The sequence below is a fragment of the Callorhinchus milii genome, unplaced genomic scaffold (genome assembly GCF_018977255.1).
Source record: "Callorhinchus milii isolate IMCB2004 unplaced genomic scaffold, IMCB_Cmil_1.0 Scaffold4, whole genome shotgun sequence".
Classification (NCBI taxonomy): Eukaryota; Metazoa; Chordata; class Chondrichthyes; order Chimaeriformes; family Callorhinchidae; genus Callorhinchus; species Callorhinchus milii.
The window spans coordinates 65846803-65869647 of NW_024704745.1; the positions used below are offsets into that span (position 1 = coordinate 65846803).

General features: G+C 45.3%; 1 protein-coding gene and 1 non-coding gene across 2 annotated transcripts in view; both read left to right on the forward strand.

The window, feature by feature from the left end:
* The first annotated feature begins 4605 nt into the window (after window positions 1–4605).
* On the forward strand, window positions 4606–4677 carry trnag-ccc. Its single transcript has one exon. It is a non-coding gene; the product is annotated as a tRNA-Gly (tRNA).
* Window positions 4678–12002: 7325 nt separating this feature from the next.
* fdx1 (ferredoxin 1) overlaps window positions 12003–22845 on the forward strand; it is a 33708-nt gene continuing 22865 nt past the window's right edge. Inside the window, exon 1 of the mRNA XM_007905608.2 lies at window positions 12003–12205. Within this exon, the coding sequence (XP_007903799.2) occupies window positions 12027–12205 (179 nt within the window). The 5' untranslated portion in view covers window positions 12003–12026. The remainder of the gene's footprint in view (window positions 12206–22845) is intronic.

The window sequence follows — 22845 nt, forward strand, 5'->3', positions numbered from 1 at the left end:
CTTTCATGTTGGGAGGACGTCCCAAGGTGCTGAATAAGGATGTCATTAGTAACCCCATTCCTTGTTTATTCTCAATCTTCCCTTCGTTGTACCCATAGGGTTCGAAGGCCTCAAGTAACCACTTCTTGACTTATCTTATTTCACCGTTGATCTTTTTAACCTCGGTAGTATCCTGGACCAAGGGCCTTGGCCCTTCACGTAGGTTTTGAATAAAAGGTACTATTTCTGCAAAATGTAGCTAATGCAGTTGTAAGCATAGCCTCCTTTTGCATTGCAGATTTCTATGTTTCTATAGAGATGAACTTATCCCACTGTACTGACAGCTTTGTGAGAGGCTGATGCTTACAGAAAGTATATTTTTACTGGTGTTCCATATTCAAGCACTATCTTCAATATATCAGAACCCTGCAATTTCACTAATTAAAACAGGAGAGATATCTTTAGAGCAAGAAAAGAGGGTGGCAGGAAATGCCTTACGGTGGATGCATAAATTTACACATTTTTCCTTAACCTCAGGGCTAATTGCATTAACACTTTGTAATTGTGCGAGACTAGATTGAGAAATTCTCCTGCTACCCACTTTTAATGAAACCCCTGAGAAACATATTACTGTTATAATACCCAGCTTCAAATGTTCAAAAAGAGTTCAAAAAATTTAAATTGATGCAAAATGCATTGCTTTTTGATTATCTCTTGATCATCACTGGAGCAGCATCTCATTGATTCTCATTCTGGATTTTGACTTTGCATAGTCAACAACAACAAATTGCATTTGTACAGCACCTTTCACGTTGGGAGGACGTATGGTATAGTCACAGGTATTACTTTGCAATACATTTTTAAGCACTCGTGAAGGTTAGAAATTTATTACAAATTAGTGTGCATTATGCCTGTGTTTTCATACAAATTGTCTTGGGAGCCATGATGCATATGTGAACAGATTTATTTTTCAGATCACAAGAACATAATATCACAAGATGGGTTTGGATGAAGAAGGCATTTGGCTCATTTGATCTTCTTACACTGTCCAGTGCCTTGGGACGTCCTCCCGACATGAAAGGCGCTATACAACTGTAATCTTGTTGTTGTTGTTCCCATTACAGCATCAAACTGTATTTTAAATCATTCCAGCATCCTAGCCTGTACAACCCTTCCTGGTAATCTATTGTTAAATACCCACAGGGTAAACATATTTATTAGTGCCTGAAATTGCCCTTTGCAACTCTAAACCTATGGCTCTGTGGCTCCAACTTAGCTTGGTCTTGAAAAAGAGAAGGCTTTAAAGGTTGGAGTCCTCAATAAAACAAGAGGGAGGATATACAGCAGGATACGGTCATCTCCAGTGGTGCCCACTGAGGCCTTGCAAGTTAATATATACTTATGTAGAAACGTAGAAGTCTACAGTGCAGAAGGAGGCTGTGGAGTCCTGTAACTGTGAGAGCAATCGCCTCGCAAGCGAGAGACCTGGATTTGATTCCCATCAGGGCAAAACCTTGAGCAAGTTTGCTTACTCCACACACCTGATAATAATCTCTCAAGAAAAAAACCCAATAATAAATTGGTCACTTCAATTCACGACTGTTTGAGGGACACTGCTGTGCGCAATTGGCTGCCAAGCTTCACCTACAAATATAGTCAATTCACTTTGCAGTATATTCTGTGAAGCACTTTGAAGCGTCTGGAAGATGTGAAAAGCGCTATATCAAATGCAAGGATTATTATTATTTGGCCCATCAAGTCCATACCAACTCATAGAGCAAGAAGATCACTTTATTCCCACCATCCTGCCCTTCCCCATTCAAGCTCCTTTCCTTAATATTCGCAAGTGAGAGGACCTAGGTTCGATTCAATTTGCCCACTCAATCCATGACTGTTTGTGGGACACCGCTGTGTGCAATTGGCTGATGCATTTTGCTCAGAAAATACACAGTAAATTCACTTTACAATATATCCTGTGAAGCACTTTGAGATGTTTCGAAAATGTGATAAGTTACTATATCAAATGCAATATTATTATATGCCTGTTCACTTCCCTTTGAAAGCTACAATGCACTCTATCTCCACCACTCTACTCAGCAGGGCATTCCACATGCCAAAAACTCTCTGGATGAAAAAAAGCCTCCTCAGGTCTCCTTTTGCTGTTCTTGGGACGATCTTATAACTATGCCCCTTAGTCACTGACCCCCCCTATCAATGGAAATATCTTCTCTCTATTTAATCTAACAAAACCCCTCATGAATTTGTACACCTCAGTCAGGTTCCTCCCCTCAACCCTCTCTGCTGCGAAGAAAACAGACCCAGCTTCTCCAATCTCCTCATAACTATAGCCCTTCATCCCTGGAATCATTCTAGTAAACCTCCACTGCACCACCTCTTCCTTATTCTAGTCACCTTCTGTTTCAGTGTGGTTTCATTATTCTGATATGAGATGTATAATTAGTAATTAGCAATTATAAATAGTGCAATCTTTTCATCTTGATGTGAATTCAAAATGCAATTCTATCATTTCTTTTTTTTATGGTGAAATAAATAAATCATGATATTCCGTATTTATGCGAATGTCATCATATGTTTGCATCTGTGCAAAACATCATTTGCCAGAAACACCCTTTGTTAGTCAGGACGCAATGTTAAAGTAGTGAAGGCATCAAATACAGCACCTCCTCCAGTTTGGCACCAGATTTCAAGTCTGGAAATGCAATATAAAAGCAACACAAAGAGATTTATTATTTCCAATATATTTTCCCTCAGTTTCAATTAATCACTTCAACAAATAATAGTATCGTAGCCTTCCCAAAATATTCAAAACCAGGCTATTTAACTTCCCACTTAGCGATGTTCTGAAGTAATTCAATTAAGCCTACATAAATCTTTTCTATTTGCAGTAATTCTATCTCACCTACTTTATTCCTCCTACATTGAAGAGTAATCGAAGATGTATGAGGAATTAAAAAATCTGTATTGTCTCTTGAGTTGGTCTGTTCACTTTCCCTCTCCCTGCTACTATTTCCCAGGGGCATCCCACACTCACAAAAGAACCATTAAAATTTACTATCAATGGTGATGCAACTTCCATGAGCTAAATTATTATGGGAGAACTTGTAAGTGTTGTGATAAAATCATCCGTTTGTAATGGAATTAAACTGGTGTGTGGATGTATAAAAATCTATGTCAAGTGTTTTGGCTAGAAAGAATATAGGAAAGTAGGTTATTTTAAAGTCTTGTTAATTGATAAACACGGAGTGGATTTCATCAGTGATTTGGGTTTATGTTGAAGCTTTTACAGTGCTTATGTTACAGAACTATGTCAAACGAACCTAATGTTCAAGGACCACATCACAGGATTACAAGACCAGATTGGATGAAGAAGGTCCTTGGCCCATTTGAAAAGAGAAGAGTCAACAATCTCTTGATCAACAATCCTCTGATAAATTCACTTCATAACTGTTTTGGGGGACTTTGCTGTGGATAAAGTGGCTGTTGTGTTTGTCTGCAAATACAAAGTCACTACGTATTGACAAGGACTACCTATGAAATGCAACATTATGTATATATTTCGCCCACAACAGTCAATTCACTTTACAGTCTATTCTGTAAAGCGCTTTGAGACGTCTAGAAGACGTGAAAAGCGCTATATCAAATGCAAGGATTATTATTATAACATAGCCAGTAGCAGATCTAACAGAGTTTAGGAGGAACTTTTTTTTGCAAAGGGTGGTGAGGCTGTGGAACTCACAGCTGGAAGCTCTGGTTGAAGGAGCAAATATCAACATACTTAAGTGGAAACTTGATGGATATATGAGGGAGAAGGGAATAGAGTGATATAGGAGTAGGGGTGAAGGGTCACATGAAGTATAAACACTGATTATTTGACTACTTGGTTTGATTTAGTATAACTTTCTATGTAATTCCATGTATAGGCATTATCTGATGCAAGGATTATCACCATTGTATTGTTGTGGACATGTGTTCTTTATTGTATCAGTTCCTACATGATACGTGGTGTACAAATGCAAAATTATTGTTGCAAGATTAATCCTTGCTTACATTTTGTGGTGGGTTTTAATCACATCAGGAGGAATGAACACTAACACAGCAGATGTTTGAAAGTGACATATATCACAATATCCAGGCTGTCAAAGGTTTGTGTTACAGTACCAGTAAATTATAATCCGCATGACAGGTAGGTTGAACTCTCAGTCTACCTATAGCCAATTTAACCAAATGGCAGGGTGCCTGCTCGAGGATTTTTTGTGTTGTGGCTGGAGGGTTAATGGAAACATGACTAAGAAAATCTTGTGTTTAGGTTGGTCTCAACAACTCATTTATTTTACAGCATGCCTGCAAAAGGCTGCCTGTAGCAGCACATAATGTAAGTACATCATTGGCACTCTCCCCCTTGCTTATAGTTCACCAATATTTATTACCTTAAGATCAATGATTGCACTAGGACACTTGTAATATATGTTGCAAAGGGCTTAGCTGTACAAGTCAAATAAGAGCATGATAATTGGTCCTGTACAAAGAGAAATAAAGATTAAATAATTGTCTTGGAATAGGTCAGGAAATGAGAATAAATTTGAGATTGATTTATTGTGGATTAGGAGTCCTGTAGCTCAGTGATTAGAGCACTCGCCTCCCAAGTGAGAAACCTGGGTTCGATTCCCGGCAGAGCGAAACCTTGGGCAAGTTTCCTTACTCCACATGCCTGATAATAATTCCTCAAGAAAAAAACCAATAATAATTTGGTCACTCAATCCATAAGTGATTGTGGGCCACTGCTGTGCGCAATTGTCTGCCGCGTTTCACCCACAAAATATACAGTCAATTCACTTTACGGTAATATACTGTGAGGTGCTTTGAGACGTCTAGAAGAGGTGAAAAGTGCTATATCAAATGTAAGGATTATTATTAGTAGTAGTAGTAAGATGTGCTGTCACATAAGATGCGATCTCTTCTGAAAGCAGTGAAAGAAAATCTTTGTTGTCATGGCTGTGGCTGCAGAGACCATTTAGTGGGTTAGTTTAGTCTCCGGTTTGTCGGTGGCAGTATGGTTGCTGGGCAACAGTTGTGGCTTCATGCAGGATTTTCTGTAATGCATGAGTAAAGAAAGGAAAATTATTAGAGTTTGAGGAACAAACATATTCAACTATGTCAAAATACGAAACAAAAATATTTCTACGAAAACTATCTCACAGATGTTTGCTCATGAGCTCAATGTAGCCTATAGCAGAAATGTGCATGGAGCAGAGTGCCTCCACAAAGCCTCTCATTCCTGACAGTAAAGATATTCAGAACATTCTAGGAGAAAACTTCTCTTCAGTAGTTTTCTTAAGCTCAGGGCACCTTTAACATGTCAGTTGATCTTGATTTCAGAGGAGCCCCTATAAGCGTAAGATAATAAAAAATAATTATTGCATTTGATATTGTGGCTTATCAGTCACACCAATGAAATGTCTTAAAGCGCTTCACAGGAATTGCAGTAGATTGCAGTGACTGTGTATCTTGCAGGTGAAAGTGGTAGTCAATTTACACACAGTAATGTCCCACAAACAGTCATGAAGTGAATGACCATTTTATCTGGAGGATTATTGGCCAAGATACCAGGAGAAACTCCCTTCTTTTTTCGAATAGTATCATGGGATATTTAATGTACACCTGAACAAGCAGACAGGACCTCAACTTAACATCCCTTTCGAAGGACGACTCCTCCAATAATGCAGTACTGCATTGGAGTGTCAGCCTAGACCATGATATTAAAATCCTAACGTGGGGCTAAAAGGAAGACAGAAAGCAAAACTGGAACAAAACTTTTAAATACACCAAGGCAGCGAAACAGGAATGCACAGATTCAGTGTTGTGTAGAGGAATTTAGAGCAAACACCAGGAAATATTTCTTCACAACTAAAACATTACCAATAAGGGTAAATTGAAGCTTCTCAAACTAGTAAGATAAAGTGAGTGGACATGTTTAAGAAATAACTTAATGTTGTAAAAGAAAGAATGTGGAATACTTATTCATCTATCGAATTACTTGTGATTTCTAGTGTAATGGAGCATACAACAATAGCTTATACAGAGCACTGTTCCTGACCCAAATGAATTACAGTGCACAATACTGTTACTTTTATACATTAAGAATATTTTTGCATTTGGGAACAGATAGGAGAGAGCAACTAAATTGATACCTGAGCTAGAAGCGATTATGGAAATTGAGAATACAGCATTGGTATTTCATTGTCACAACCAGAGCAACTGTTGAGGCAGAATCCATAAATTATATTAAAAAGTAATTAGAAAGCGGAATATGAAAGTATATGGGGATGAGCAGGAGAGTGAGATTAGATCAGGTGAATTATGTGGAGGAAAAACACCAGCTAAAACCCAATGGACCAAATGGCCTGTTTCTGTCACAGTCTATAATTCTATGTAGAGAAAGAAAGCTCAGAGGAGGTACAACAACTTGTATTTATATAGCACCCTTCACACCGGATAGTGTCTCTGAGCGCTTAACATTTATCTTATTGAATATTGCAAGAGTCAAAGGGATATAGGTGAAATCAAATGTAATAATATATAACCATAACTTCTACAAGAAGGGGCAAGCTCAAGCTAGAAAAAAGGTTGTCAATGGGGCGATTTAGATTTAACTACTTACTATACCCAGAGTGGTGAATGCAGGAAAAATCATTTCGCGCACAAATATACAGTCAATTCACTGTACAGTATATTCTGTGAAGTGCTTTGAGATGTCTTGAAGATGTGATAAGGCGCTATATCAAATGCAAGGATTATTATTATTATACTCACCTCCTGACACTTAATGTTGCTCCCCTATCCTCCATTTACTACTGCACTTACCGGAGACCTTGAATCCAGGAAAATGACATCCTTACCCGTCGACACATGCCTCCTTATTGACCGGCTGCAATGAAGCACGGAAATTATGCCTTCATCCATCAACGCGTGCGCAGAAGTACTTCACTTCCCACAATTCTATGCGATTCCAACGTTTGTCATCATCAATCTCTCCCTGCCATCTGGCACTGTGCCTTCCCCAAAACAGCCATTATCACCCCCACCTTGAAGAAACCTTCCCTTGACCCATCACAGTTATCCAGCTACCGGCCCATCTCAAACCTCCCTTTCCACAGAAACTGCTCTGGTCAAGGTCACAAACGACATCCTCACCATGTGTGACCAGGGCTCCCTCTGTCTCCTCGTCCTCCTCGACTCTCCGCTGCCTTTGATACTGTGGACCGACCATTCAATCCTCCTCCACCGCTTCTCCTCCCATCTCAACCTTCAAGGTTTTGACCTTGACTGGTTCATGTCCTACCTTTCACACCGCCTCCACTTCGTCGCAGCAAACGGCTTCTCCTCCAGACCCCGCACCGTCTCATGCGGTGTTCCTCAGGGCTCTGTCCTCGGTCCCCTCCTCTTCACCCTCTACATGCTTCCCCTTGGTGATATCATCCGCAGAAATGGGGTAAATTTCCACATGTATGCGGATGACACTCAACTCTATCTCTCTGCCTCCTCCCTCAACTCAAGACTGCTGGCGTCCTGACCGACTGCCTGTCCGACATCAAGTCCCAGATGAGGGACGACTTTCTCCAACTCAACATCAGCAAGACCGAGGCCCTCCTGATTGGCTCGCTCCGCACCTCGGGCACTGGCAGCAACAGCCTCCATGGCTGCACACTCAACCTCACTAAGCCAGTCAGAAACCTGGGTATCTTGTTTGACCCTGAACTGTCTTTTCTCCCCCACATCCGCGCCATGACCGGCACTGCCTACCACCACCTCCACAACATTGCCAGACTCCGCCACTGCCTCACCCCTCAGGCTGCCGAAACCCTCACCCATGCATTCGTCACATCAAGGCTCGATCATGGAAACTCCTTCTTCATCGGCCTTCCCAACTCTTCCCTTCACAAGCTGCAGATCATCCAAAACTCCGCAGCTCGTGTACTCTCGTGTACCTGGCTCCGTGACCCCATCACTCCCATCCTCGTCCGACTCCACTGGCTCCCTATCCCCCAGAGGATCGAATTCAAGATCCTCGTCCTCACTTTCAAGGCCATTGGCCTTGCCCCCTCCTACCTCTCTGACCTGCTGACTCCTTACCAACCTGCCCACTCCCTCTGTTCAGGGGGCTCCGGTCTGCTCCATGTCTCCCACCCTACCATCGATGGCTGGGTTTTCAGCCTCTCTGCCCCGATACTCTGGAACTCCATCCCACAGTCCCTTTGCCTCGCTTCCTCCCTTGCCTCCTTCAAGGCCGATCTCAAGACCCTTCTCTTCGACCATGCCTTTGGTCGCCCTCCCACCTCTCTCCTTCCCTCACCCCTACACCACCCCTCCCCCATGCTCGGGTCCCAACCCCTGACTGTTCAGTGGTTTGGGACGTCCTCCTGACATGAAAGCGCTCTATAAATGTAATTTTATTGTTGTTGTTATCGGTAAGTGCACATGGGTGTTGGGTGAAGCTGCATTGAATCACGGAAAATGCAGTCTTAACCAATCATTGAATACACACTTACCGGCTGTAATGATGAATTACCACATGTGCAAACAGCTGCATTGCATTACGCATGCACAGCGTCGTTTATTGATTAAATTGGATTTTCTACGACTTCTACAGTTTGCCTGCCACTTGGACTTTGCATAGGTCATATTAAATGTTGAGGTTCCGACTGATACGACTTGGGTGAATTTTGCTGTACATAAAACAGACTGTGAAAAGAGTGGAAATAAATGAGGAGGGTGTTGGATAGATTTTGGGTGAAACATTGATTTAGGGGCATAAAAGCTATAGTGTCATGGTATTTTCCATGCTCTGGGACTACTCACACAGACTGTAATGGACTTGTCTGTCCTGTCCATTCCTCCTATATGTAAAGCTATATTTAGGTTTTAGAAAAGCTTTAGCAAACAAGCTTATTGAGAAACTGTGATTTGGACTCATTTCACAAGATGGCAACCTGTTCTAATCATTAACTATCTTCTGAGTAAAGAAAATCTTAGCAATATTTGAGCCTATACTGCTCTTTGCAACTTTAAACCTATGTCCTCTTGTACATAAGAGGTGAAAGGCACTATATGCCTTCCTGACATTAAAGGTGAAAGGCACTATATAAATACAAATTTGTGTTGTAATTTGTATTGTATTGTCTTGGGTTATCCAATTCTACTGAAGGAAAATGTCAGTCAGTGTACATATGAGTGCCACCTGCTGGATATTATATGTAATGACACACTTTTAGCTGCAGGTCGGCAAATTTTTCAAATTGTTGAATTCAATCTTAACTTTGAGGGCTTTTTCCTGTAGTTTCAAACAGTTTCAAAATTCAGGCTTTTTTTTTAGGAATTTGCCAAATTCTGAACACTCCAAAATGTTACATTAATAGAGTTAATCTGGACCCGGGTAGAATATTACCTTTCTACAAATCATTTGTGTGGATTTAGACTGAGGGTAAGATCAAGGTTCTGATGTCTCCTATAGTTGAATAGCCTACAAGGCTCACTCATAAGTAATATGTAGTAAATATATTGATACAGTAGTAACTGTTCTGCTGACAAGCTGTTCATATCATTTCTATGGTGTCCAATTGCAATACCAACCACTGCAAATATCGATGCAATCCTGGATATACTGTAGAGTGCAGTGACTGTGTATTTTGTGGGAGAGCGCAACAGATAATTTTGCACAGCAATTCGCACAAACATTATGAAGTGAATGACCAATTTTTAATTGAGGGATTGTTGGTCAGGACATAAGAACATAAGAAATGCTAGACGATAAAAGACCATCTAGTTCGCCTTCCAACTTCCTGGGGTCACATGCACATATGTCCCAAACTACCTTTGTAGTACATCCCATAATGTTATTTTGTAAAAAAAAATCAAATTTGTGTTTAAAAGAATTAACACTTCCTGCTTCAACCTTCTCCATAGAATCAACACTTCCTGCTTCAACCTGTTCACTATTTCCTCACTGAAATAGTGTTTGGGTAAATTTGCTATGAGTTTTCCCCTTTCAATTGCAGGCCTTGTCCTCTGGTCATTGGCCACTGGACACAAACTCACTTCTCTTTCGTATAGTGCTATGGAGTCTTTAACGTCCACCCGAACAGGCAGACGGGATCTCAATTTATTGTCTCATCTGAAGGATGGCACCCCAACAATGCAGCACACCCCAAACACTGCATTGGAGTGTAAGCTTAGAGTCAAGACCATATGCATTCCAAGTCCCAAAATGGGACTTGAACCCACAACCTTCTGACTCAGAGGTGAGACTGCTACCAACTGAGCCAGGCTGATACACATAAAATAATGCAGCAAAAGAAGACAGATGAAATATATGTTCAATATTTGGTAGTTTTGGTAGTTTTATTGAACATATATTTGGCGGGTGAACCATTAACATACATGTGTATAGTACTTGCAGTAGACTCCTCATAACTTGTCACTCCGAGAAGGAAATGGCTTAGTGACTAGTTATCTAGAGTGGCTGATTAGACAATAGGTCCTCCTGGGCCACAAGGAGGCAGTGCGACTGGTGTGGGTGCTGGGCAGAGGTTGAGCTCAGATGCATCACGGAGGACTCTGAGCATTCGTGCCTTACGTCCATTGAATGTCTGCATCAGTCACAGGAAAAGGAGGAAGGCCTCTACAATGCAAGCCGCCATCTTATAGTGTCTCGTGCGGCGTTTCTCAGGGCTCTGTCCTTGATCACCTCATCTCCAATATCTATATGCTCCCCCTTGGTGACATCATCTGCAGACATGGGGTCAACTTCCACATGTTTGCAGATAACACCCAACTCTATCTCTCCGACTCCACCATCAAGTCCTGGATGAGAGCTAATTTTCTTCAGTTGAACATCAACAAGACTGAGGCTCTCCGGTTTGGCTCCACACCTCAGGCGCTGACAGCATCACCATCCATGGTTACACACTCCACCTTACTAAGCCAGGCCAGAACCTTGGCGTCTTGTTTGACCCTCAACTATCCTTTCTACCCCACATCTGCGCCATGACCCACTCTGCCTTCCTCCACCTCCACAACATTGCCCGACTCTGGCTCTGTCTCACACCGCAGGCTGTCGAAACCCTCACACACTTATACATAACATCCAGCCTTGACTATGCAAACTCCCTGCTTGTCGGCCTCCCCAACTCCTCCCTCCATAGGCTGCAGATCATCCAGTACTCTGCAGCCCACGTCCTTCCCCGCACCGGGCTCCGTGACCCTCTCACCCCCATCCTGGCCCGACTCCACTGGCTTCCCGTCACACAGTTCAAGATCCTGGTCCTCACCTGCGAAGCCCTCCATGGTCTTCCCACCCCCCCCCACCCACCACCTCTGCGACCTCCTAACCCCCTACCATCCTGCTCGCTCCCTCCGGTCAGCGGGCTCCGACCTGCTTCACGTCCCCCGCCTCGCTCTGCCCCCACCCTCTGGATCAGATCTCCACCCCGCAGTCCCCCCGCCTCGCCCCCCCCCCCCTCACCTCCTTCAAAACCCATCTCAAGACCCTCCTCTTCGACCGTGCGTTCGGTCACCCTCCTTCCCCCCCCCCACTGCCCTCCACCCTCCCCCCACTGCCCTCCCCCCACTGCCCTCCACCCTCCCCCCCACTGCCCTCCACCCTCCCCCCCACTGCCCTCCACCCTCCCCCCCACTGCCCTCCACCCTCCCCCCCACTGCCCTCCACCCTCCCCCCACTGCCCTCCACCCTCCCCGACCCCCAGCGTGGGGTCCGAAACACTGACTGTCCAGCGCCTTAGAACGTCCTCCCGACGTGAAAGGTGATACACACACGTCATGTGGTTGTTGCTGTTGTTGTTGTTGTGCAGGTGAGCAGCACGTGATATTGGGCTATTTTGGGCTAGCGTCGGGTTGACTTTGGGCTATTTTTAAATGCCTGGCCGCGCGGCTGACCGCGCGCTCTGCGATTGGCTGTGGCGGCGGGCGGTGGCTGCCGGGACGCGGCGGTTTGGAGGGGGCGGGGCAGAGACATGGCGGCGTCGCTGGTCACCAACTGTCGGCTGGTGCTCGCGCGCCATTGTTACCGCTCGCTCGGCTGCCAGCGGAGGAGATGGCAGGGAGGCGCCGCGCGGCCGCTCGCCAGAGCCCCGGCGAGGAGGAGCGAGCCGCCGAGCCGGCGGTTACTGGCCACCGGGGCCGGGTCAGCCAGGTGAGGGGGACGGCACAGCGGGAGCGGGGAGTCCGCTGGTAGGGGGTGGAGGGAGGCCCGAGGGCAAGGAATGTAAGTCAACAGCACCTTAACCTCGATGGACAGCAGGTGACTGAGTTGGTTTCCATGACGGCGACCCGCCTCCCCCCCCCCCCCCACACGCCATCGCCCCGAGGTTCACTCCAGACAATGAATGACCTGCACTTGAGCCCTGTGGGCCGATGATACGCGTATTAATGATGTTGGTAATGGTAATCCTTGTGTTTGCTCCGGTGCCGGACCTCGCTGATTGTTGATGGGGTCGCGGAGCCCGGCGCGGGAGAGGACACGGTCGGCAGAGTTCAGGATGATCTGCGGACTATGGAGGGAGGAGTTGGGGAGGGCGACGAGCAGGGAGTTTGCATTAGTCGAACCTGAATGTAATGAAGGCGTTGTATGAGGCTCTCGGCGTCCTGCGGTGTGAGACAGTGATGGAACCGGGCGATGTTGCGGCGGTGGGGGAAGCCGGAGAGGGTCATGGCACGGATGTGGGATAGAAAGGATAGTTGAGGGTCAAACAAGATGACTGGTTTAGTAAGGTGACGTGTCCGTCCTTGGATGGTGATGCTGTCAGCGCCTGAGGTGTGGAGGCGCTGACGGGAGCCAATTAGGAGAGCCTCGGTCTTGTTGATGTTCAACTGAAGAAAGTTAGTTCCCGTGCAAGACTTGATGTCTGACAGACATTCTTCAGGACAGCAGTGGTCCTGGAGTCGAAGGTGGAGGCAGAGAAGTAGAGTTGGGGGTCATCCGCATCATGTGGAAGTTGACCCCATGTCTGCGGATGATGTCACCAGGAGGGAGCTATAGATATTGAAGAGGAGGGCACCAAGGACGGAGCCCTAAGGAACGCCACACAAGACGGTGCGGGGGCTAGAGGAGAAACTGTTTGTGGAGATGAAGCGGAGATGGTGTGAGAGATAGGATAATATAATAATAATCCTTGCATTTGATATAGCGCTTTTCACGTCTTCTCGATGTCCCAAAGCGCTTCACAGAATAGACTGTAAGGTGAATTGACCGTATATTTGTGGGTGAAACACGGCAGCCAATTGTGCACAGGAGTGTCCCACAAACAGTCGTGGATTGAAAAGACCAATTTATTATTGTTTTGGAGAGATTATTATTAGGCTCTGTGTGGAGTAAGGAAACTTGCCCAAGGTTTCGCCCTCAGCCTGGAATTGAACCCAGGTCTCTTGCTTGCAAAGCGAGTCCTCTAACCACTGAGCTACAGGACTCCACTTCCAGGATCTGAATCAGTCAAGGACAGAGCAGTGAAGGTTGAGGTGAGAGGAGAGGCGGTGGATGAGGATAGAGTGGTCACCAGTGTTGAAGGCAGCAGAGAGGTCGCAGATGGACAGAATGTCATTTGCCGCTTTGATCAAAGCTGTTTCTACGTTGTGGTCGGCACGGAATTCTGATTGAAGGGGTTCATGAAGAGAGTGGCGGGAGAGGAAGGAGTGAAGCTGGGAAGTGATGACCAGTTCCAGTACTTTGGAATAGGAGGTTGGAGATGGGAATAGAGCTGCTATTCATCAAAAGAAGGTTTCTCCTTGGGCCCTCGCCAACCATCCTCCAGATAAACATTAATTTACCTCCTGGTTCTTTTCTATTTGCAGGATGTTTACACAAATTTCCCACTACATTGCCTGCAAAGGTGGTCACTAAACTTAATTAATTATTTTTACTGCTTTGAGATGGTGCTATATCAATGGCAAGAGTTTTTTTAAAAAACGTTTAAATCCTTAAAACTAATCCTCCTTCCTCATAGTGAATGTTCAGTTTTTTTCTAATCTTTTATTTTTTCTGTTCTGTTCTCCAACAGTTAGCAGACTGTTTCACCTGATTTGCTGCATAACAATACAGCATGATTCAGACACTGTTCTATTGCCTGCTTCCATCTACTTAAAGAGATTGTAAAAGGATTAGTACCCAAAACAGTACCCTTTGCCTTCGTTCCTCCGGGTCTGGCCTCCTCCTCGTCCCGAGTACTCCGCTCCACCCTCGGCGACCGCGCCTTCAGCCACTATGCTCCGAGGCTCTAGAACTGCCTTCCTCACTCCCTTCATCTCGCTCCCTCCCTTCCCATTTTCAGGTCTCTGCTGAAGACCTTTCTTTTCGACCGCGCCTTTGGTCACCTCCCTCCCCCTGGCTCGGTCCCGGGATCCGTTACTGTAAAGGCTCTGAGACGCCGTCCGGCGTGGAGGGCGCTATATAAATCCAAGTTGTTGTTGTTGTAGAAAACCTTTTGAAAATTTGATTCTATTCCTTTTCATGTTTTTGTTTCAAGTGTTGGTAATAATGGCTTTGAATGGACTTCTGTTCATGCATGCAGTTTTACAGACGTGGAGGGAGGATCTACTGCTTTCATAACAGCTTTTACCATAACCAAAATAATCCCCACCTAGGGTACAGGAGGAATTTTTAGTGGTTGGTGTAACGTGCATGCAAAGATTATCTGAAATCTAACTTTGATAAATTAGCTTGGATATCTAGGACATTTAACCCATTTATTAGTGTGTGTGCTTGTTCCTTCAATGAAGAAATCTATCCTTGTATCCTGTACACTCTTAAAACCTTTTCTCTGGATGTGTTTATCTAATTTCCTTTTAAATTCCTCAATGGACTCTGCTCCAACAGCCACCCCTGCCATATCATTCCATATTCTGTCAATTCCTGGAACAAATTTTTTATCAACTTTTCTTTCATGTTCCTTTGCATAATTTTATGCTGCCTTATCCATGTGGTAGCCAATTTGCACACAGCAATGTTCCACAAACAGCCATGAAATGAACAACCAATTTTATTTGGAGAGCTTTTTGGCCAAGACACTTGGATGAAACTCCCTTCTCTTTTCATATAGTGATACTGGACTGTAGCATCCAAATGAAAAGGCAGAAAGGATCTTGTTATAAAACTTCAACAATGCAGCGCACGCCCAGTACTTCAATGGAATGTCAATCTAGACTGAGTCCTGATATGGGGATTGAACCCACAACCTTCTCACTCAAAAGCAAGAGTGTTGCCAACTGAGCTAGGCTGACACACAAATCTTAGCCAAGCTGAGAGAAAGGGGTCAAAGGAACTAAATTCAAACTCCTCTTGTGGTGGTCTGTAGTACTTATATCAAAGACTAAAATAAGAATAATGTTTTACTATGCAAACCGTTCCCTGCTATCTAACCTTTTCTATTGTATTTATCTGTACTTCCTGACGAATGGAAACTGATCACCATGATTGATATACAAACCAAATTGAGTTCCATGCATCCACATATGTGTGGAAATTCCCACGGAATATTTATGCTCACACTCTGGAGACACATCCTGCTTAACTAATTCTGGAAAGTACAAGGTGCAGGCTGGCGAGAGCCAAAGCTTGGCGACCCCAGAATGTGCGTTGGAGTACTGGAGTATTAACTGACTAGAACTGCACAGCTTGCCATTGAGTGCACTGTCCTACAAGCTACCCACTGCTTTATCCAGCTAGGATCACCGATTAGGGCTTTGGTTTGCAGGGGGAGCTGGTTGGTCTGTCATCAGCAGTTCCTGTTTGGTAATGGAATATCAGAGTAAAGTCAACCCTCTGTGATAGTCTCAATGGTCCAGCTGCTGAGCTAGGCAGATGTAGTCCTCCAAGGCACAACTAGTGACAGACCAGCTAGCCTGAGGAGCTGTGGAGAAATTGGAAGACCAAGTAGCAAAACAGAAAAATAAATTGGATCATGTCCTACCAAGCTATAACTATCAAGTTTCAAATGAATTGTAACAGTGTTTTAGAAACTCCTTCAGCTTTGCTGTCTTTCCCATTGATATTCTGCCTTTGCCTAGTATAGCGAAGAACATAAAGACAGACTGCAAGAGTTTTTATAAATATATAAAGAGGAAGAGGCTGTCAAAGGTAAATGTGGGTCCGCTACAGGCAGAGACGGGGGGAATTATAGTAGGGGACAAAGACATGGCAGAGTCATTAAACAAGTACTTTGCTACTGTCTTCACCTTAGAAAATACTGAAAACCTACCAAGAATAGAGGGGAACCAAGAAGACAATGTTAGCGAGAAACTTGGGGGAACTGATATTAATAAATAAATGGTTTTAGGTAAATTGTCAGGTCTTAAAACTGATAAATCTCCTGGACTTGATGGCCTACATCCTAGGGTTTTAAAAGAGGTCGCTACTGAGATAGTGGATGGCTTGTCTTTGATCTTCCAAAATTCTCTGGATTCCGGAACGGTTCCCATTGATTGGAAGATTGCAAATGTAACACCACTATTTAAGAAGGGTGGGAGAGAAAAGATGGGGAACTATAGACCAGTTAGTCTGACATCAGTGGTAGAGAAAATTCTTGAGTCCTTAATTAAAGATGTCGTTATGGGATTCCTGGAAGACCATAACAAGATTAGGCAGAGTCAACATGGCTTTACAAAAGGGAAGTCATGCTTAACTAATCTTTTAGAGTTTTTTGAAGATGTATCTAGCAGGTTAGATAGGGGGGAACCAGTAGATGTAGTATATTTAGATTTTAAAAAGGCATTTGACAAAGTGCCACACAAAAGACTATTGCACAAGGTTAAGGCCCACGGGATTAATGGGAACATATTAGCATGGATTGAAGAATGGCTAACGGGTAGAAAACAGAGAGTAGGGAAAAACGGGTCATTCTCGAATTGGCAGGATGTGACTAGTGGAGTGCCACAAGGATCAGTGCTTGGGCGTCAGCTATTTACAATTTATATCAATGATCTGGACGAGGACATTGAATGTAACGTATCTAAATTCGTGGATGACACTAAACTAGGTGGGAGAGTCAGCTCTGAGGATGATGCAAAAAGATTGCAACGGGATATAGATAGGCTCGGGGAGTGGGCGAATAGGTGGCAGATGGAATTTAATGTAGGGAAGTGTGAAGTTATTCACCTAGGTAGAAAAAATAGAAAAACAGATTATTTTCTAGAGGGGGAGAGATTAGATAGTGTTAGTGTTCAGAGGGATTTGGGTGTCCTTGTACACCAGTGTTGGATACTGTTTTCAGTGAGAGTCTTCAGACGAATGAAAGTTTCAAAAAAGTTTTATTCAGTCCTGCAAACAGCTGCAGTCCAGGCACAACTTCCTCAGACTGCAGAGAGCTTGTAAAACTGTTTTTTGCTGGTTATCATATCTTAGCTCACTCATCACAACACCAAATAAAGTCTTCTTGTTTTGAGTTCAAACAAGGGTCCACCACTGGTCTCCCACAATCCCCCCTTTTGCACTCAAAACAAAACGACACCACTTTACACATAATAAGGACCGACCGGAGGTGATCCGTCATCATCCGTAGGGGTGTGCAGTGAATACAAGTGAGCACCTTTAGGAGGAGAGCACAAACGAGCGAGACACGAACGCACCAGCGCAAATAACAAAAACCATATCAAAAACATTATGACTTAATTCTTTTCAACACAGTTCGTAGTTACTCGGCGTAGCTCGCACCCACCGAAGGTTGGGGGCCTCGAGAGAGAGAGAGAGAGAGAGAGAGAGAGGATATTATTTGTGACTTTGACAAGCGCTGTCTCTGTAGACAGAACCCAGACTGGAGGGGCTCGAGTAGGGAGTGGTGGGAGAGGCATGAACGAAGTTGATTAGCAACAACACGTTCCAGAACTGGAATGGCTCCCTGACACGTGGCTCAGGAACTGAACAACTAAAATCGCCAAAAAGGATTGACTCTACACCTGACATTCTGTTGCCAAGCATGTCGCCTTGGAACCAGTTCAGCTCCAAGGAGACTCTGCTTACTTCTTTTCCCACCACCACCACCCGCCCCGCCCCACGCCAATTTGCATTTGGTGGGGTGGGAAGTTTTTCACTTTGAATGACAATGCATCTAAAAGCGCCTTCTATTTCTACGAATAATTATTTCCATTGTATTCGCTTATCAAGATTTCTTGCTGACAATAATATAAATGATATAAATAAACTGATTGAAACTTAACATTAACATTAATCCCTTTCAAATTATTCCATTTAGAGTACATTAGAATGCAACATTACATCTTCATCTTAAGGGGGCAGCAAAACCATTAAATATGCTATTTCATGGAGTATTTTAAGCATTTAATGAAATGTGCCACCAAGTTTGGGAAAAGAACGGCAGAGATGAACCCAAGAAGCGTTTGGTATTTCCCCACCAAAATATGCAGTCAATTCACTTTACAGAATATTTTGTGAAGCTCTTTGAGACATCCCAAAGATGTGATAAGATATCGAATGCAAGGATTATTATTAAACTTTTTTTGCGGAGTGGAGGTAAAAACACAGGCAGATTTTGTGAGGGTTGATGAGTCTGGTAGTCTTGAGGTCTGTGAGAGAAAGAATTAGTGGATCTCCTTTTCACTCCTGTCTCGAGCAGGACCGAATTTTGACGGTGAACGCAGCAGCCAATTTGTGCGCAGCAGCCAATTTGTGGGCAGCAGTGTCTCACACACAGCCATGAAGTGAATGGACGATTTTATTTGGGACATTTATGCAACTAAATACCAAAACGATTACATTATTAAAAAATAAAACACCAGCTGTTAATAATTAGGAAGGTAACTAGTGTGAATGATGAGCTAAAACTACTGGAACACTTTTACACTTATTGTATGTTACCAATGCAAAAATATTTCCCAACACATTGCATATTTATTTGTGTACTTATTGTAAATTATTGTAACAATTTGATTACACCAATTTTGTAAGACTTGAGCACTTCAGTTAACATTTTCTATTTAGACAGGCTTCATCTCTCCTTCACAGTTGTATTCTCTAATGTAGAATATAGTTGCACGCCTGTCCCTAAGGAACTAGTACTTTTATGTCTAGTTGTTTCACATACCTGATTAATGCATTATTTGAATATTGTACAATCTAAATGTAATGCAGATTTGTTCCTTTTTAGTTTCAAGTTGCATTTGTACTGTACTATGAAATGGGGCCAAATTTTTATTCCTCCAAGTTGTATTTAATTTCCATATACTGTACCAATAGCCTACATTGATGCCAGTGTGCTATGTTTGAATTGTAACTGTGTCTCACTCCGGGGCTGGTGATTTCACACTAGACATTGAGATTTACTTCACTGCATAGCTTGGAATGAAGGAACTTCAAAGATCTGACGTTTCACGAACAGACTTCAAACTCAGGAATCTGGCAAAATACTTCCAACAACAAAATGACATTTGTATAGCGCCTTTCACGTCAGGAGGAAGTCCCAAGGTGCTGGACAGACAGAGTTTCGGACCTGAGCTGCGGTCGGGGTTGGGGAGCGTAGAGGGTAGGGGGGAAGCAGGGAGATTGAAAGCACGGTCGAAGAGGAAGGTCTTGATATGGGTCTTGAAGGAGACAAGGGAAGGGACGGGGTAGAGGGACTGCGGAATGGAGTTCTAGAGGGTGGGGGCAGAGTGGCAGAATGTCCGCTCGCCAGTAATGGGGCGAGCGAGGTGGGGGACATGAAGCAGGCTGGAGCCTGCTAAATGGAGGAAGCGAGCAGGATGGTAGGGGGCTAGGAGGTCGCAGAGATAGCGGGTAGCAAGACCATGGAGGGCTTTGAAGGTGAGGTCCAGGATCTTGAATTGTATCCTCTGTGTGAGGATGGGGGTGGGGAAGGCAGAGTGGGTCATGGCTCAGATTTGGGGGTAGAAAGGATGGTTGACGGTCAAACAAGTCACCAAAGTTCTGGCCTGGCTTAGTAAGGTGGAATGTGCAACCATGGATGGTGATGCTGTCAGCGTCTGAGGTGAGGAAGCACTGACGGGAGCCAAACGGTAGGGTCTCGGTCTTGACGTTCAACTGAAGAAACTTAGCTCTCATCCAGGACTTGATGTCCTACAGGCATTCTGTCAGGGTAGCAGTGGTCCTGGAGTCAAGGATGGAGGCAGAGAAGTAGAGTTAGGTGTCATCAACATACTTGTGGAAGTTGACCCCATTCCGGGGCTGATGTCATCAAGAGGGAGCCTATAGATATTGAAGAGGAGGGTACCAAGGACAGAGCCCTGCTGCACAAGACTTTCCGCGGGCTAGAGAAGAAGTCATTTGTGAAGATGAAGTGGAGCCGGTGTGAGAGGTACAAATGTGAACTAGTCAAACTAGCTTTACAGTAACGGATCCTGGTGCCGAGCCAGGGGATGGGGAGGAAGGTGACCAAAGGCACAGTCGAAGAGAAAGGTCTTCAGCAGGGACCTGAAAATAGGAAGAGACGGAGCGAGGTGAAGGCAGTGAGAAAGGGAATTCCAGAGCCTCAGGGCACAGTGGCTGAAGGCACGGCCGCCCAGGGTGGAGCGGAGGACTCGGGACGAGGAAGAGGCCAGAACCAGAGGAACAAAGGGAATGGGTACTGTTTTGAGGAGAGAGGAGGTCAGAGAGGGGGGTGCAGAGGAGTGGAGGGATTTGAATACAAGGGTGAGGATCTTGAAGTCGATCCTCTCTGGGACAAGCAGCCAATGCAGTTTGGCAAGGACTGGGGTAATTGGGGAGTGGAGTTTGGTGCGGGTGAGAATGCAGGCGGCAGAGTTTTGAATGAGCTGGATTTTATGGAGGTAGTGGAGGGGAGACCGGCGAGGAGGGCGTTAGAATAATTAGCCGAGAGGTGGCAAAGGCACAGACTAAGGTTTCAGCGGCTTTTGGAGAGAGGTATTTGCGGAGGCGGGCGATGAGTCGGAGGTGGAAGAAGGCGGTGCTGGTGAGGGACTGGATATGAGGGAGGAAGGATAATTGGGGTTGAACCTGACACCTAGGTTGTGTACGGTTCGGAGAGTTTTAGGGGGAGGTCGGGTTGGTGGAGGAGGTGAGAGTCGTGAGATTTTAGACGCTGACGAGGGCCAAAGCGTACGGCTTCCGTCTTGTCAATGTTCAGCTGAAGGAAATTTGTGCTCATCCAGTCCCTGAGATCTGACAGGCAGGCTGACAGAACATCAGGGGACTGGGGGTCGCAAACAGAGGTGGAAAAATAGAGTTGGATGTCGTCTGCATACATGTGGAAATGTACCCCATGTCTGCGGATGACATCCCTAAGAGGGAGCACATAGATCAGAAAGAGGAGGGGGTCAACGATGGATCCTTGGGGTACACCGCAGGTAACCGGGTGAGAGCAGGAGGAGAAGCCGTTTGTGCAGATGTACTGCTGGCGGTTTGTGAGGTAGGACTCGAACCAGGCGAGTGCGGTCCCACTGAGGTGGATAACGGAGGAAAGGCGGTGGAGGAGGATGGCGTGATCGAGAGGAGGAGAGACATTTGGAGTGGAAGGGGAGGCTCGGGTCGGGGTGGCAGCCAAAATGCGCACGCAGAGACCGGGAGCGAGCGATCAGCGGGACGGCATCAGCCCTCAGGCTCAGCCTCCCAGGTCATGGCTGGGATGGCAGCGGCTGCCAGGCCATTTTTGTTGCTGTTGGTGGTGGTATTTTTTTTAACTATGAAGTCACGCCGACGTCACTTTGTGAATTGTGCCCCCTCCCGCCCCCTCACTTACCTCAGCTCTCCTGTCTCCGCTCCCGACTGAGTGGCTCCTCACCTGGCTGTGCTTTATACACAGCTAGGCCTCGGCTCCGCCCCGCGCTCTCCTGACTCTGCTCCCGACATCAAGTCCTGGATGAGAGCTAACTTTCTTCAGTTGAACATCAACAAGACCGAGGCTCTCCTGAGTGGCTCCCGTCAGCGCCTCCTCACCATCTATGGTTGCACACTCCACCTTTCTAAGCCAGTCCGGAACCTTAGGGTATTGTTTGACTCTCAGCTAATCTTTCTATCCCACATCTGCGCCATGATGCGCTCTGCCTTCCCCCACCTCCGCAACGTCGCCCAGTTCCACACTGTCTCACACCGCAGGCCGCCGAAACCTTCATATACGCGTTCATTACATTGAGGCTCGACTATGGAAACGCATTGCTTGTCAGCTTCCCCAACTCCTCCCTCCACAGGCTGCAGATCATCCAGAACTCTGCAGCCTATGTCCACTCCCGCACTAGGCTCCGTGACCCTATCACCCCCACCCTTGCCCAACTCCACTGGCTTCTCATCATATAGTTCAAGATCCTGGTCCTCACCTGCAAAGCCCTCCACGGTCTTGTTCCTCCCTATCTCTGCGACCTCCTAACCCTCTACCATCCCGCTCACTCCCTCCGCTCAGTGGGCTCCAGCCTGCTTCATGTCCCCTGCCTCGCTCACCCCACTATTGGCAGGCGGGCGTTCTGTCACTCTGTCCCCACCCTCTTGATCTCCATCCCGCTGTCCCTCCCTCGCCCCCTCTCTTTCCTCCTTCAAGACACATCTCAAGACCCTCATCTTCAACCGTGCTTGCGATCTCCATGCTTCTCCCCCTCCAACCACCCTCCACCTTCCCCAACCCCTAGCTCGGGTCCATAACTCTTTCTGTCCAGCGCCTTGGGACATCCTCCCGACGTGAAAGGCGCTTTAGAAACATAATTTTGTTATTGTGTGTAAATTGGCTGCCGGTATGCCTACAAAAAATACATAATCACTACATGTTACAGTATAATCTGTGAAATGCTTTGAGATGTTCTCCCAACATCAAAAATGCTATTATCAGATGGATGGCGATACCAATTTTTAAATTACTTTCAGAATTC